This window comes from Scyliorhinus canicula, chromosome 10, assembly GCF_902713615.1.
Source record: "Scyliorhinus canicula chromosome 10, sScyCan1.1, whole genome shotgun sequence".
Lineage (NCBI taxonomy): Eukaryota > Metazoa > Chordata > Chondrichthyes > Carcharhiniformes > Scyliorhinidae > Scyliorhinus > Scyliorhinus canicula.
Window position 1 is genome coordinate 20,767,110 of NC_052155.1, and position 18,284 is coordinate 20,785,393.

At 50.7% G+C, this 18,284-nt stretch overlaps 1 protein-coding gene across 1 annotated transcript in view; it reads left to right on the plus strand.

Moving 5' to 3' along the window:
- The window catches only part of LOC119972907 (piezo-type mechanosensitive ion channel component 2-like), a 1,374,210-nt gene that overhangs the window by 1,236,790 nt on the left and 119,136 nt on the right, over nt 1-18,284 (plus strand). The window contains 3 exon segments of the mRNA XM_038810453.1: nt 3,389-3,623; nt 6,934-7,069; nt 16,650-16,797. Of these exon segments, the coding sequence (XP_038666381.1) occupies nt 3,389-3,623; nt 6,934-7,069; nt 16,650-16,797 (519 nt within the window).

The window sequence follows — 18,284 nt, forward strand, 5'->3', positions numbered from 1 at the left end:
GGGTCTAGGATGAGTAGGTTCTTTGGGGCGAAGACAGGTGTGTCAGGTGTTCGGGGAGTCCAGCGAACCATGCCCATATGTTCTGGGCATGCCCGGCACTGGAGGAGATCTGGAAGGGGGTGGCGAGGACGGTGTCGAGGGTGGTGGGATCCAGGGTCAAGCCAGGATGGGGAATCGCGATTTTTGGGGTTGCAGTGGAGCCGGGAGTGCAGGAGGTGAGAGAGGCCGGTGTTTTGGCCTTTGCGTCCCTAGTAGCCCGGCGGAGGATATTGCTACAGTGGAAGGATGCGAGACCCCCAAGCGTGGAGACCTGGATCAATGACATGGTGGGTTTTATTAAGCTGGAGAAGGTCAAATTCGCCCTGAGAGGATCGGTACAAGGGTTCTTTCGGCGGTGGCAACCTTTCCTCGACTTTCTGGCTCAGCGATAGGGTACTGGGTCAGCAGCAGCAACCCAGGGGGGAGAGGGGGTTTGGGGGGGGGGGGGGGGGGGGGCGTTGACTATGTTTATTTAATTTTAATTTATTTTTAAGTTCTCTTGTTTACTGGGTTTGGGGGGGTTGGGGGTGAGGTACATGCGTTGATACGGTCTTGGGGGTGTTACACTTACTATGGTTGTTTTATTGTTGCTTTTCATTGTTTGTTGTTACTTTTCATTATTTGTTGTTATATTTTCTGTAAAAAAATTTCAATAAAAATTATTTATTTTTCAAAAACTGAATACTGCCACAGAAAGACTAGGGGCTGGATTCTCCGCACCCCGACTGCGAAACCGTGGCCAGCGCGAGGGCAGGAAATCCATTTCCCAGCGCGGAATCAGGACCGGCGCCGGTTCCCCGATTCTGCGGGCCCCGAAAAGAGAGAACTAAGAGAGTACGTCACGCCACCCTACTTGGGACCATTGCTGAAGGCCCGCTGCACAATTCCCCACCCCAATCGGCCGAAGTCCCGACAGCGTGTATCTAATGTGGTCCAGCCAGTCGGGAAACCAACTGCGCCATGGCCGGGGGGGGGGAGGGAATCAGAGGGCAGGAGGGGCCTTATTCGCGGCCAGTCAATGTTTGTGCAGGCGGTCAGGGTCGGGCGCATGGCCGATTGGGGAGTTAATTTCCAGGGTCCAGCTCCGCCGTCCAAGTCCGCCATAGAACACAGAATGGCCGCTGGAGGCCGCCGGCGTGCGCATGCACAGCCTGCGTTCGGAAGTGCAGGGGCCAGTTTTTCTGGCGTGTAAGTCCATAGTTCTGACGCCGGTGTGGGGGCATAATCCCAATAATGGAGAATCCTGTCAGAAGGTTGGAATCCTGATCCCCCCAAAACCTGTACACCATTTACAAGGCAGAAGTCAGGAATGTAATAGAATATCCTCCACTTGCCTGGATGAGTGCAGCATGAATCAACAACTCCCAAGAAACTTGACACTATCCAGGACAAGCAGCCCACATGATTGCTACCACTTGCACAAAAATTCATTCCCTCCACCACCAACAAACAGTGGCAGCCGTGTGTACCATCTACAAGATGCATGCAGGAACTCGCCAAGATTTCTCAGGCAGCACCGTCTAAACCCATGACCACTCCCATCTAGAAGGACAAGAGCAGCAGATCCCTTGAACACCACCACCAAGCGGGTCACTCACCACCCCAACTTGGAAATATATCGCTGTTCCTTCTCTGTCGCAAGGTTACAATCTCGGAACTCCCTCCCTAACACACAGTGGGTGTACCTACGCCTCAAGGACTGCAGCGGTTCAAGAAGGCAACTCACCACCACCTTCTGATGGGCAACTAGGGATGGGAAATAAATGCTGGCCGAACCAGTGATCTCCACACCCTGTAAACAATTTTTTTTTAAATTGTAAAGCTATTTCTTTAATGTTAATGTGGTTAATTATGTGGTGAACTAAAGATTGTTTTAATATAAAATAAACCCATTGACCAGAATCATGAAATGAAAATGAAAATCGCTTATTGTCACGAGTAGGCTTCAATGAAGTTACTGTGAAAAGCCCCTAGTCGCCACATTCCGGCACCTGTCCGGGGAGGCTGGTACGGGAATCGAACCATGCTGCTGGCCTGCTTGGTCTGCGTTAAAAGCCTGGTGAGCTAAACCATCACTCCTGGGATGAAGTCCCCTTTGTTCACAGTTATATAAATAGAAAAATTGTTTGGGGATCTCGTCCAATATCCTAACATCCGCACAGAATTGTGATTAATTTGGCCATTTTTGTGCACTGGAGCCTTGTAATGTGATAAATTAGGGTTGTGGTCACACAACACATTCAATAGTAATTAAAATTTTATATAAAAACACAGACCTGGGGCGGAATTCTCCGACCCCCCGCAGGGTCGTGGGAATCGCCCGGGGCCTTCGTAAATCCCGCCCCCGCCGTGGCCGGAATTCTCCGCCACCCGGGAATCGGCGGGGGCGAGAATCGTGCCCCGCCGGTCGGCGGGCCCCCGCGGCGATTCTACGGACCGCAATGGGTCGAAGTCCTGCCACTGTCAGGCCTCTCCCGCCGACATGGTTTAAACCACCTCTGTGCTGGCGGGAGCAGGTAGCGCGAGCGGACCCCGGGGTCCTGGGGGGGCGCGGGCCGATCAGACCCCAGGGGGTGCCCCTACTGTGGCCTGGCCCGCGATCGGGGCCCACTGATCAGCGGGCGGGCCTGTGCCGTAGGGGCACTCTTTTTCTTCCGCCGCCACCACGGCCTCCAACATGGCAGAGGCGGAAGAGACCCCCTCCACCGCGCATGCACCGGTGGTGACGTCAGCGGCTGCTGACGCTCTGGCGCATGCGCGGACTCACGCCAACCGGCGAAGGCCTTTCGGCCAGCCCCGACGCCGGTCGGCGTGGCGCCAAAGGCCATTGGCGCCAGTCGGCGGAGTGGGAGCTACTCCGGCGCGGGCCAATCCCCTGAATGTGCGGAGAATTCTGCACCTTTGGGGAGGCCGGCGCCGGAATGGTTGGCGCCACTCCGCTACTCCGGGGCCCCCCGCCCCACCGGGTAGGGGAGAATACCGCCCCATCTACCTGACAAATTCAATCTTCTGATTTTCCATAGCATCCCTACAGTGGAGAAGGAGACCCATCAAATCTGCACAGGTCCTCTGAAAGAGCACCCCACTTACATCCACTCCCTTGCCCTATCCCCACAACTCCATCTAACCTTCACATCTTTCAACACTGAAGTACAATTGTAGCATGGCCAATCCACCTAACCTGCACATCTTTGGACATTTTGTTACTGTCCTTCAGCTGAAGCACTCAACTCAAAGTCTTATCACTCAACTTGTCATTTTTGTGGTATATTCACGAGCAATAAACAAAATATTATTGTGTTCATTATTGTTCTGGCTGCATGCTTCATTTTTAAAAATTTTATTCTAGTGTCATGGTTTATGGGATGAAGATGATAAGAATGAAAATACTTCTGCTAACGATGTCATGGAAGAAGATCATCTGAATGAATCTCAGAGAAAGGATTCTCTCGGTTCTTTAAAATCAATTAATTTGCAAGCATCTATGGACTCCATACACGTTCATTTTCCAGAACAAACGGCCAGAAGACTGAGTTCAACAGGTTCACAGATCTCCAATCGATCGTCACATAGGTCACAAAGAGGTAAGGCTTTTAGATAATTGAGGCATGAGAAAAAATGTACGAAGTTTTGAGAGTGCTAAAACTTAATAGTTTTAATAGTTGGAAAAAAATCTCAAAATGACTATCTTCTGACTTCTGTTGCCACACAAAACCGATGTAAATGCACTATGTTAAGAAATGTATCACTGAGTAGTGAAGACCGCATTAACCAATGCAGTGACTTTCCAATATTGGCCGGGATTCTCCGTTGCAAGTCTGCCCCACCACCATTGCGAGCGAGGACAGAGAATTTGGTGCTCAGTTTGGTTACAAGTCAGGAGTGTAATGGAATACTCTCCACTTGCCTGGATGAGTGCAGCTCCAACAACACTCGTCACCATCCAGGTCAAATCAGCCAGCTTGATTGCTCTTCCTTCCACAAACATTCAAAGCCTTCATCACTGACGGACAATGGCAGCTGTGTGTACAATATAATAAAATGCACTGCAGTAACTAACCAAGGTTCCTTGGACAGCACCTTCCAAATCCATAACCACTACCATCTAGAAGGACAAGAGCAGCAGATATCTAAGAACCCCAACACCTGGAGGTTCCTCTCCAAGTCACTCACCACCTGACTTGGAAATATATCGCCTTTCCTTCACTTTCGCTGGGTCAAAATTCTGGACACCCCCCCCCCCCCTAACAGCACAGTGGGTGTACCTACACCTCAAGAACTGTAGCGGTTCAATAAGGCAACTCACCACCACCTTCTGAAGGGCAACTAGGGATGGACAATAAATGCTGGCCTAACAAACGAAGCCCTCGTCCTCTAAATGATTTTTAAAAAGCTTAAGGCCATTTCTAATAAGGAATTAGCCTTGTTAGTTGTGAGAGCACTTCCCAGCTTGAACCAGGGTTGATCCCAGACTTGGTGATAACGGTAGAGTGGAGGATATGCCTGACCATGAGGTTGCAGATTGTGGTTGAATACAATTCTGCTGCTGCTGATGGCCCACAGCACCTCATGCATGCCCAATGTTGAGTTGTTTGAAGTCTATCCCATTTAGCATGGTGGTAGGCCACCACTTAGCACAGTGGTCACGCCACACAGCACGATGGAATGTATCCTCAATGTGAAGACGGGACTTCTACTGATACTGTCATGGACAGATGTATCTGCGGCAGGCAGATTCGTGAGGATGAGGTCAAGTATGTTTTTCCCTTGTGTTGGTTCCCCACCATCTGCTGCAGTCCCATTCTAGCAGCTATGTCCTTTAGGACAAAGCCAATTTGGTCTGTGGTAGTAGTACTGAGACACTCTTGATGGACATTGAAGTCACCCACAACTTTGGCACAAGCCCCCAGATGTTCGTGAGTGGAACTTTGCAGGTTCAACAGGGCTGGGTTTGCCATTGATATTTTCGTTGCCTTGTTCGATGCTGGGTGGTCCGTTTGGTTGCAATCCTTTTTTGTATTTTCGTAGTGGTTGAATTCAACTGAGTGGATTGCTAGGCCATTTCAGATGGCATTTAAGGGTCAACTGCATTGCTGTGTGTCTGGAGTCACATGTAAGCTAAACCAGGTAAGGATGGAAGATTTCCGTCCCAAAAGAACAGTAGTGAACCAGATTGTTCTTTGTGACTATCGACAATGGTTTCACGGTCATCATTAGACTTTTAATTCCAGATATTTTATTAACTATAAATTCCATCAACTGCCGTGGTGGGATTCGAATCCGTGTTGCCGGATCATTGTCCTGGGTCTCTGGTTTACTAGCCCAGTGACAATATCACTGTGCCACCGCCTTCCGTAAAGTTTGAGCCTGCTCACAGTCAAAGAAATTTAAATTGGCTTTCAACACACAACCAAGAACTGGGCCGGGATTCTCCCCTACCCGGCGGGGCGGGGGGTCCCGGCGTGTTGGAGTGGCGTGAACCACTCCGGCATCGGGCCGCCCCAAAGGTGAGGAATTCTCCACGACTTTAGGGGCCAAGCCCTCACATTGAGTGGCTAGGCCCGCGACGGAGTGGTGCCCAGTCCGCCGGCTGGCGTGAACGGCCTTTGGCGCCATGCCAGCCGGGGCCTAAAGGACTTCGCCGGCAGGCGTAAGTCCGTGCATGCGCCGGAGTGTCAGTGACTGCTGACGTCATACCGGTGCATGCGCAGGGGAGGGGGTCTCTTACACCTCCGCCATAGTGAAGGCCATGGCGGAGGCGGAGGAAAAAGAGTGCCCACATGGCACAGGCCCTCCCGCCGATCGGTGGGCCCCGATTGCGGGCCAGGCCACCGTGGGGGCCCCCCCCCCCGGGTCAGATCGACCCGCGCCCCCCCCCCCCCCCCAGGACCCCATAGCCCACCTGCGCCGCCAATCCCGGCGGTCAGGTAGGTGTTTTGATTCCCGTCGGCGGGAGAGGCCTGTCAGCGGTGGGACTTCATTCCATCGCGGGCCGGAGAATGCCGCGGGGGGGCCCGCCGACTGGCGCGGCGCGATTCCCGCCCCCGCTGAATCTCGGGGGGCAGAAAATTCGGGACACGGCGGGGGCGGGATTGACGCCGATCCCGGGTGATCCTGCCCCAGATTCTGTACTGGAGGTTTCTTGAAGGATAGACAAGCAACAGCTCTATTATCCCTATTATGGGTATCCACAATGTTTAAAGATGGCTTGAAGTCCTCATTGACTAAAAGCCCCTCAGCCCCCCCCCCCCACCCCCCTCCCCCACACCCTGCCAGGGACGGCCCTAACCTGGAATGTTCCAGCCCCACCCCAACCGAGACCAACCACCCTGAGGGAACCACCCCTCCCGTGCACTGGGGTAGCAGCTTGAACTGCATGCCCGATAGTGGAAATAGCTACTCACCTGCCCAATTCCCCTCAGCAGCCATTGCGGCAGCTTCACGTTTTTAAAAAGGAGTACTAAACGGCGCGCGCGTGATCTTGGTTGGGGAGCTAGTTAATTCTCAGGAGCCCATTACATTTGAATGAAATCTCGCTGATGAGATGGAAATTAATGCAAATTGGGGTAATGATACACTCGCTATATTTGAGCGTGATCCTGAACTCGGTTAGATAGGCATGAATCTCGATTTTGGCATTTCTTGCTATTTTACCGGCATGCTCTAATCTGTGGTGGGCGCAAGGCAGTGATTAAATCGCTTCCAAAATTATTTTCCTCCAGGAGGAGCAGGCATTCTTGGTGGAAGCACAGGCTTTATTTTTATCATGCAAAGATCATTTTACCATGTAAATTTTGATAATGCTGATGACTGATCTTCATAACTAAAAGCTTTGTTGCAACATTAAGCCACTGTTTAATCAAGGTGAATGCTTTTTCTCCCATTTTCATACAGGTAGTATAAGCACTCGAAACAGTAGTAGTCGGAAAGGAAGTGGATCACTCAGTGTCCAAGCAAAGGATAAAAAGGAGCTTTTATTGGAAAAATTAAGGGAGCAAATGATCAAGGCAAAAGCCATTGTCATTGCAAAGTAAGTGATATAATTCTGATTTTAGAAAATGTTCATCCATACAGCATGGCAGGGTAAGGTTGAATATACAACATATTTGTCGGAAGAGCGGTGCTGTATAATTTTAAAATTATGTCTTTTGTATCTCACTACTTGTGTTTCCATCCAGGCAAGGGAAATTGATTAAATTTTCCTTCTTTCATGAATATGGTGGGTTTAAAGCATAAGAAGTTAGACAATCTCAATTCCGTTGCTAAAGAACATGGATCCACAGCAGAAAATAGCTCTCAGCTCAATATTAGTTGCTTGTTGACTTGTCTATTGACTTAAGCAATATTGGGGGGGGGGGGGGCTCTTTTCTGGGAAATGGCAATATTTGAGTACAATAAACGCTGCTACTCTGGTCTGAAGATAAATTTCATTTTTGGGAAACATTGAGGATATTTAAAGTTTTTTGGGATCATTTAATGTTAATGTTCAATACAAGAGGAAAACATTTTTCAACATTTCTCTCATATTAATAGAGGAAAACTCATCATAACACATGAGAAGGAAAAACTTCTGGCACCTTTGTACTGCTGATCGTGTAGCATGGCAGAAGTTCCATGCTCTGCTTTACATTGACCGAGCTTCCAGGACAGGATAATTTAAATAATTGAGGCCTGAAGGCTCAATTACCAATTGATTGTTGAGTGTTGGGGCTTTCATTAAACTGTTGTAATAATTGTAAAAAGCTAAGAATTACGGAACACATTTCATGGCTGCACTCGAGATTCAAGTGCTTTGTAACAAAACCATAACAAACTTGAGCGCCTTTTATACAAGGTAGCATGATGAGTATTAAACATGAGGATCTCTCCTCTTTCCTAGTTTTAACTGTAATTATTTCCAACATTAGGATCCAAAAGGCAACAGGGATACATAGCGTGGTAGCAGTGAGTGTCCGTGAGTAAACCCGAAGCATTTTAAATTCATTTAGTACTGATTTGGAAAATAAACCCACATCAGTGCTAGAAGAAAATCTGAGGGAATTGTACGAAAATGAAAAACTAAATGGAGTCTGGCACAGCAATGAATGCATGGCGACAGCCCACAATTAATTGAGAAGCTGATGGAGACACACTTGTGAAGGTTAAGCAAAAGTGCAGATTGGCATTCAGTAGTTTCCTAAAAAGCACTAACAATGAAGAGAGGGTCATCTATATCCTTCTGTGGGCAGGAGATATGGAATGAAATTTATTTATCAGCTCGGAGCTTACTGAAGAGGAAAGCAAAATACCAATGTTGGTCGTTCTGGGTGAGTGTGCTTAACACTCAATTTGGCTCTGTTTCTGTTCTAAGCTCTGGAGTCGCCAGGTGTCGTTAAGACACCGCCACAAGCTTCAAGGTGAAGTTCAAAGCAATAAAACCGTACACCAATTAGTAAGTCCAAACAACTGAGTTTATTATAATACAATTATAATAACTACCCATGCACATGCTAAAAGGATTAAACTTATTCCTACCGCTAAATAACTAATACTTATCTCGAAGGAACTGCTGGGTCAGGGAACAAGGCCTCTTGCTCTGCTCTGGTCTGCAGACTTCAGGTTGGTATCAATTAAAAAGGGGTCAGGAGTGCCTATCTCTGGTAGCGATCGTTGGGAGGCACTTACTTGTTGGTGGCTGCTGTCCGAAGGCTGGAGCAGAAGACTGAACCATGTGTGGGACCTTTCTTTTATAGGTCCTAGGGGATCCGCGCCCCTTTGGGCGGACTCCCTTACCTGCTTGGAATCGATTGGGTCTCTTCCCAATCGATATGTTTGAACCCCCCAATCATGGGCAATTCCTCGGTCACTGGGGCGGTTCTTGGGACTTATTGTTTTGGGCTTCTCTGGCGCCGAAGGGTCTAGCCTTCCATTGAATGTATCGATCTGTGTTTAACTTGTTTCCATTGTATCTGGGGATCGCCCGGTATCGCCTCATTAGTATGTTAACTGGTTTATTTTCACAGTGCTGTCTGGTTTCTGCAGCAGTCAAAACTGGTTTCTGCAGCCGTCCCAATATACAATCGCTTTGCAAGCTGCTTGCTTTACAACATGTCCATTTTCCCTGCATTCCTTGCAATCTTCCATTTTGTGTTGGGCAGTGGCCACCCCAGGTGGCTACACCAAGCATAATTTTTGAAAGATTCAGCTGAAATTGAATCATCGGATCTACTGGTTTGAATTTCAAAGCTTCAGACAGGAATTAGGTGAGCCCATGATAACTTTGTGACAAGATTAAAAATGCGGCTTGGAAATGTAAGTTTAAGGGCTCTGCTCTCTCCTTCAATTCGTCCAGACTGGCAAACCCTTCCTCCAGATACAAATCCCTCACTTCTCCACCTCCTATACATGCCATCCATCACCCCTGGCTCAAACCCATGATTCTCACACAACGGCGTTAGCACCAACATCCCTACCATCCTAAAATGGTTCCAGATCTTCACCGTGGACTGCACCACCGGGCTCCCTGATTACCTGCTCAGTGCCATTGGCAATGCTGCCATCACCATAGCCCTTAAGCTGGACCCCTTACAGGATTCCTCCTCCATCATAACCTATTCTCACTCCTCTCCTTCCCACCATCGCCTCACCTTCTCTGAGTTCGCTGCCCAATAGTAATGAAGCAGGTTTGGCAATGCCAACCGCCCCCCCCCCCCCCCCCCGCCCCCGCTGCCTCTGCCTCTGTAGCAGGGTCCTTCTATCCCTTGGCACCATCCCCGCCCATACAATGTCCAAAACAACCGCGCAACCTCAAACAAACCATTGTTTGCAGCAAATTACCCAGCCTTCGGAACAGCGACCATGACACCACACAACCCTGCCAGGGCAATCTCTGCAAGACATGCCAGATCATCGACATGGATACCACCATTACACGTGCAAACACCACCCACCAGGTACGCAGCACACACTCATGCGACTCAACCAATGTAGTCTACCTCATACGCTGCAGGAAAGGATGTCCCGAAGTGTGGTACATTGGCGAGACCATGCAGACACTGCGACAACGAATAAACGGGCATCGTGTGACAATCACCAGGCAGGAATGTTCCCTTCCAGTCGGGGAACACTTCAGCAGTCAAGGGCATTCAGCCTCTGATCTCCGGGTAAGCGTTCTCCAAGGCGGTCTTCAGGACACGTGACAACGCAGAATTGCCGAGCAAAAACTTATAGCTAAGTTCCGCACCCATAAGTGCGGCCTCAACCGGGATCTTGGATTTATGTCGCATTACATTCACCCCCCACCATCTGGCCTGGACTTGCAAAATCCTACCAACTGTCCTGGCTTGAGACAATTCACACCTCTTTAACCGGGGATTACCCCTATCTCTGGATCTGTAAAGATTTGATTACCCGCAAATGCTCGCATTCCAAGCATTGTCTGGCATCTTTGACTTTGCCTATATAAATGTTTCTGGAACATACCTCTCCATTCACCTGAGGAAGGAGCAGTGCTCCAAAAGCTCGTGTTTGAAACAAACCTTTTGGACTTTAACCTGCTGTTGTAAGACTCACCCCAGCCCCATGCCGGCATCTCCACATCATGCATATTTTATAGGATGAAAACAATAGCACGCTGATAATAATAGATAAAAGAATAACACATTTAGCCTGGTCTTTAATCTTTTTTTTAAACTAATTTTTATTGGAATTTTTTGAAAAATATATAGCAACAGAACAATAATAACAATAATAACAATAATAAACACCCCCCCGGCACCCGTAACAATGCATGTAATGAACCCCCCCACCACCCCCCCAAACCCAATAAGCAACAAAATAAATTAACAATTAGCAAATTCACTTAAACAATACCCCCCTGAGACCCCCCCTTTCATCCCCTTTCTCCCCCCCCCCCCTTTCCCCAGGCTGCCACCTCCTAAAGAACCCTTGTACCGACCCCCTCAGGGCGAATTTGACCCTCTCCAGCTTAATGAATCCCGCTATGTCATTGATCCAGGTCTCCACGCTCGGAGGTCTCGCATCTTTCCATTGCAGCAAGATCCTCCACCGGGCTACCAGGGACGCAAAGGCCAAAACATCGGCCTCTTTCGTCTCCTGCACTCCCGGCTCTACCCCAACCCCAAATATCGCGAGTCCCCAGCCTGGCTTGACCCTGGACCCTACCACCGTCGACACCGTCCTCGCCACCCCCTGCCAGAATTCCCCCAGTGCCGGGCATGCCCAAAACATATGGGCATGGTTCACTGGGCTCCCCGAACACCTAATGCACCTGTCCTCACCCCCAAAAAACCTGCTCATCCTCGTCCCGGACATCTGAGCCCTGTGCAGTACCTTGAACTGGATGAGGCTAAGCCTCACACATTAAAAGGAGGAGTTCACCCTCTCCAGGGCGTCCACCCATGTCCCCTCCTCAATCTGCTCCCCCAGCTCCAATTCCCACTTAGCCTTCAGCTCCTCTACCGACGCCTCCTCCACCTCCTGCATCACCTAGAAGATGTCAGACACCTTCCCATCTCCGACCCACACCCCCAAAAGCACCCTATCCCTTACCCCCCACGGGGGCAGCGAAGGGAACCCCTCCACCTGCCGCCTAGCAAACGCCTTGACCTGAAGGTACCTGAACATATTCCCCTGGGGGAGCTCAAACTTCTCCTCCAGCTCACCCAGGCTCGCAAACCTCCCGTCAATGAACAGATCTCCCAACTTCCTAATGCCCGCCCTGTGCCACCCCAGGAACCCGCCATCAATGTTCCCTGGGACAAACCGGTGGTTCCCCCGCAGCGGGGCCTCCACCGAGCCCCCCACTTCCCCTCTGTGTCGCCTCCATTGCCCCCAAATTTTGAGGGTAGCCACCACCACCGGGCTCGTAGTGTACCTCGTTGGAGGGAGCGGCAACGGCGCCGTTACCAGTGCCTTCAGGCTCGTGCCTCCACAGGACGCCATCTCCATCCGTTTCCATGCTGCCCCCTCCCCATCCATTACCCACTTGCGTACCATTGAGACATTAGCCGCCCAATAGTACCCAGAGAGGTTGGGCAGCGCCAGCCCCCCTCTATCCCTGCCCCGCTCCAAAAAGACCCTCCTCACCCTCGGAGTCCCGTGCGCCCAAACAAATCCCAGAATGCTGCGCTGTTCACCCTCCTAAAAAAGGCCCTCGGAATGAAAATGGGGAGGCACTGAAACAAAAACAAAAACCTCGGGAGCACCGTCATTTTAACGGACTGTACTCTACCCGTCAACGACAGCGGCAGCATGTCCCACCTTTTAAACTCCTCCTCCATCTGTTCCACCAACCTAGTCAAATTAAGCTTATGCAAAGCCCCCCAATTCCTAGCCACCTGAACCCCCAGGTACCTAAAACTCCTCACTGCCCTCTTTAGCGGGAGCCTACCAATCCCCTCCTCCTGATCTCCTGGGTGTACAACAAACAGCTCACTCTTGCCCAGGTTCAATTTATAGCCCGAGAAACTCCCAAACTCAGCAAGAATCTCCATCACCTCCGGCATTCCCCCCCACCGGGTCTGCTACATACAGCAGCATGTCATCTGCATAAAGTGACACTCGGTGCTCCTCCCCACCCCGCACCAGACCCCTCCACCTCCCCGACTCCCTGAGAGCCATGGCAAGAGGCTCAATTGACAACGCAAAAAGCAAGGGGGACAGGGGGCACCCCTGCCTCGTCCCTCGGTGGAGCCTGAAGTACTCGGACCTCCTCCCATTTGTCGCTACACTCGCCATCGGGGCCTCGTACAGCAACCTCACCCATTTAATAAACCCCTCCCCAAACCCGAACCTCTCTAACACCTCCCACAAGTACCCCCACTCAACCCTATCAAAGGCCTTCTCCGCATCCAATGCCACCACAATCTCCGCCTCTCCTTCTGCCGCCGGCATCATTATCACATTTAGCAGCCTTCGCACGTTAGTGTTCAGCTGCCTCCCCTTCACAAAACCCGTCTGGTCTTCATGTATCACCCCCGGCACACAGTCCTCTATTCTAGTGGCCAAGATCTTCGCCAGCAACTTGGCGTCCACATTCAGCAGTGAAATTGGCCTATATGATCCACACTGCAAGGTGTCCTTATCTCGCTTCAGGATCAGGGACATCAGCGCCCGTGACATCGTCGGGGGCAAAGCACCCCCCTCCCACGCCTCGTTAAAGGTCCGAACCAACAGGGGGCCCAACAGGTCCGCGTATTTCTTATAAAATTCAACCGGGAACCCATCCGGTCGCGGTGCCTTCCCCGACTGCATGTAACCAATCCCTCTGACCAGCTCCTCCAACTCGATCGGCGCCCCCAGTCCCTCCACCTGCTCCTCCTGCACCCTTGGAAATCGCAGCCTGTCCAAAAAGCTCTCCATTCCCCCTCCCACCACCGGCGGCCCCGACCGGTACAGTTCCCTTTAGAAGTCCCTAAAGACCCCATTGACCTCTGCCCCCTGCCGCACCACATTCCCACCCCTATCCTTCACTCCACCAATCTCCCTAGCCGCGTGCCGCTTGCGAAGCTGATGCATCAGCATCCTGCTCGCCTTCTCTCCATACTCGTAGACCGCTCCTTGCGCCTTCCTCCACTGTGTATCCGCCTTTCTGGTGGTCAATAAATCAAACTTGGCCTGCAGGCTACGCCGCTCCCCCAGCAATCCCTCCTCCGGGGCCTCCGCATACCTCCTATCTACACACAACAGCTCCCCCACCAGTCTCTCCCTCTCCCTCCTCTCCCCCCTCTCCCTATGGGCTCGGATGGAGATCAGCTCCCCCCTAATCACTGCCTTCAGAGCCTCCCACACCATCCCCACCCGGACCTCCCCAGTATCATTGACCTCGAGGTACCTCTCAATACATCCCCGGACCCTCCTACACACCTCCTCATCAGCCACCAACCCCACATCCAGACACCAAAGCGGGCGCTGGTCCCGCACCTCCCCCATCTCCAGATCTACCCAATGCGGAGCATGGTCCGATATCGCTATAGCCGAATATTCGGCCTCCTCCACCCTCGGGACCAGTCCCCTACTCAGGACAAAGAAATCAATACGGGAATAAAACCTGTGCATTTGGGAGAAAAAAGAGAGTACCCCCGAGCCCCCGGCCTCCCAAACCTCCAGGGATCCACCCCTCACATCTGGTCCATAAACCCCCTCAACACCTTGGTCGCCGCTGGCCTCCTGCCTGTCCTTGAACTAAAACGATCCAGTAGGGGATCCAGCACTGTATTGAAGTCCCCCCCCCCCCCCCCCCCCCCCCCCCGTCCCCCCCCATGATCAGGCCTCCCACCTCCAGGTCAGGAATGCGGCCCAACATACACCTCATGAAACCAGCATCATCCCAATTTGGGGCGTACACATTCACCAACACCACCCTCTCCCCCTGCAGCTTACCGCTAACCATCACATATCTGCCGCCACTATCAGCCACCACCTCAGACGCCTCAAAACACCACCCTCTTCCCCACCAGGATCGCCACCCCCCGGTTCTTCGCGTCGAGCCCCGAATAGAAAACCTGCCCCACCCACCCCTTCCTCAGACAAACCTGGTCCGCCACCTTCAGGTGAGTCTCATGGAGCATGGCCACGCCCGCCTTCAGCCCCTTCAGATGCGAAAACACCCGGGCCCGCTTAACCGGCCCATTCAACCCCCTCACGTTCTACGTGATCAGCCGGATCAGGGGGCACCCCGCCCCCCTCCCCCGTCGACTAGCCATAGCCCATCGACTGCTCGCCCCTGGCCAGCACCCATTCGGCCCGTTTCCCACGCCGATAGAACCTCACCCCGACCCCCCCGACCCACACCAGCTCCTCCCTGGCCAATCCAGCAGCAACCCGGTATCCGGGGGTTACCATGCTAGGACCCCTCCTAGCCGCGACGCTCCCTCCATAGTACTCCCGTGAGCCAGCTGACTTCTGCTGACCCCAGCAGCTCCCGCCCTAACTCCGACCCCTCCCGATATGGGGTCACCCCTCCCCCACTACATCAGCTCCTTGGCACCGCTTCAGCGCGGGAAAACGGATCTGACATCCATGCCCCTTGCCTCCAGCTCCACCCCCCCTTGTCCCGCAGCGCGGGAAACCAGAGGAAAGCCCGCGTTTTCCCACTTCCCCACCCCACCCCCACAACGCAACTCCCAAATAGCAGTCCCACCCCATCCACCAACCCCGTACAAACAAAAACAGATCAACCACAGACCCCAACACCCCCCTTAAGACACAAAACCATAACCAACATCATCCGAAAGCGAGAGAAAAAAAAACCAAACAGAATAACCAGCAACAGCATAAACAGTGATACAAAAAACCCCCACAGCCCCCAGTCCCTCGTTCGAGTCCAAATTTTCAGCCTGCACAAAGGCCCACACCTCCTCCGGGGACTCAAAATAGTAATGCCGGTCCTTGTAGGTGACCCACAGGCGCGCAGGCTGCAGCACGCCGAACTTCACCTGCTTGCCGTGGAGCACCGCCTTCGTCCGGTTGAACCCGGCCCTTCGCTGAGCCACCTCCGCACTCCAGTCCTGGTAGACGCGCACTACCGAATTCTCCCACTTGCTGCTCCTCACCTTCTTGGCCCATCGCAGCACACACTCCCGGTCACTGAACCGATGGAACCGCACCAGCACCGCCCGCGAGGGTTCATTCGCCTTAGGCTGCCTGGCTAGTACTCTGTGGGCCCCCTCCAGCTCCAGGGGCAGATGGAAGGATCCTGCCCCCACCAGCGAGTTCAGCATCACGGCCACATAGGCCGGCAGGTCCGACCCCTCCAGCCCCTCCTCGAGGCCCAGGATCCGCAAGTTCTTCCTCCTTGATCGAAACTCCATCTTCTCGAAACGATCTTGCCACTTTTTGTGGAGCGCCTCGTGCATCTTCACCTTCCCCACGAGGGCCGAGACCTCATCCTCGCGCTCAGAGGCCTGCTGCTGCAACTCAAGTATCGCTGCACCCTGAGTTGTCTGGGTCTCCAGCAGCTTACTTGTCGTTACCTTCAGGGATTCCAGCAACTCCCCTTTAGGCTCCGTAAAATAGCGCAGAAGGGCCTCCTGCTGCTCCTCCGCCCACTGCCTCCACTCCTCAGGGGCTCCACCGGCCGCCATTTTGTCCGGCTTCCCCCGCTTTTCCAGGGGAGCTGCTGCCGTTTTTCTCCTCGCCCCACTCCGGGTCCGCACCATAAATCCCGGGGGGTTTTGCTCCAGACCCCTTTATCCACCGGGAATCGTCGAATCAGCGCCGTTTGGGGCCCTTAAAAGAGCCCACAAGTCCTATTATAGCGGGAGCTGCCGAACGTGCGGCTTTGCTCCGCATAGCCGCAACCGGAAGTCCTTGGTCTTTAATCTTGATGACCATGATTTAATTTATAGAGAAACCAAATCAGCTTGATGCAGCTGTCAATTCCTACTTACAACAGTAACTTTGCTTCAAAGGACTTCATTGAGTGTAAAGCACTTTGGGATGACCTATGGTCATGAAACTTGCCATATAAGTGCAACTTTGTTCTTCCTGTTCTTTCCTACTGTGTGTACTAAATAAGCATTAGATCATGTATTATATTTTAAATTAAAATGTCAATATAACCTATGATTTTTAACTTGAATTGCATCCAGTGTTTTATTCTTTTTCAGAACACTTCAAATATATATCCCAATCAGACATTTCTTCTACAACATTATCCATCCAGAGTATAGTGCAGTAACAGATGTCTACGTGTTGATGTTCTTGGCTGATGTTGTAGACTTCATTGTCATTATCTTTGGTTTTGGGGCATTCGGGGTAGGTGATTTTTGTTTTATTTTTTAAAATGCCTGACATTGTCTGGATTAATTGTGGTAAAATTTCTATAGATTTCCCAATCTCTCACCAGACATTTGGTCGTTCTCATTGTTTCTCCAGGGTTTCCATTGATCTTTGCCAAAGTTACAGTAGTAGGTCAGGAGAAGCCCCAAGAATATTTTACTCCATTATCTTTTCAAATCTATTCACAGTATTGTGAATATCTCAAACTATTGTGTGAATAGCCCAACGCACTTTTGTCAGGGAAGCATTCAACAAAGCATGAGTCTTATATTTGTTTCCTAAAAAACGTTATGAACACATGAAACAGGACTAATAGAAAGCCATTTGGCCCGTCAAGTCGGTAAGATCATTCAGTAAGATCATGGCTCATCTTGCACCTCTATCTTGCTGCACTATCCTCATATCAGTTAGTTCCCGTAGCATCCAAAAAGCTTTATAGCGCATCCATGACCCATGGGGGTAGAGAATTCCTAAGATTCACAACCCTTTGAGCCTGTCATAAATCGCTGACCTCTTATTCTGAGATTGTAACCCCAGATTCCCCAGCCAGAAACATTTTCTCAGCATCTAACCCTGTCAAACCTCTTTAAATTATTGTGTGTTTCCATTCAATTGCCTCTTACTCTTCTAAACTACGGGGAATATAGACCTAGCCTACACAATCTCTCCTCTTAGGACAATTTACTAATTCCAGTATTATGATCCCAGACCAGACCCTGTATCACTTAAGGTCTTAATCTCCTTACCTATTCCACCTTGTACACATGAGTAAATCTTACCCTCACAAATAAAATGCTTTAAAAGTTTTGGCACCTGCTTATTGACCAACCTTTGAACAGGCTGTTGAACTCTGTTGCACCTCTTCCACTGGGGCACTGGATTTTTCTTTAATAAACCCCACTGGCTTTCCCTGTTTTACCGAGTCTGTCTTCCCAGTACATATCTTTAGCCACCAACACTGTGACTTCACGTGTCCAACTTTATTACAATGAAAACATTTAAGTTCTCTTATTTCTATTCCACTATCATGGGTTTTCTTTTTACTGTGAAGCAAACTCTCCTTAACATCACCAACTAAACCTCCTTTGCTTTGACCACCTATGATTTTCTCATTTCCCGATTTTCTATCCTACACAGATTGAAATTAATGTTGAAAACTAGTCTTTGCTTTATGAACTCAATTCAAAATTATCTGCCATGTCTGCTGCCAGTCGAGCAGCTTTAAGTCTTTGCTCTTCCACACAAGTTCTCATGACTGCAGGAAGTGAATCTTTAAATTGTTGCAGGATAATCATTTCCCTCAGAGCATCGTACGTTTCGTCTATTTTTAATGTCCTTATCCACCTGTCAAAAGTATTTTATTTAATTATTTCAAATTCTGTACAAGTCTGACCTGGTTCTTACCTTAGATTTCTGAACTTTTGTCTGTAGACATCTGGCACTAATTCATATGCACTTAATAT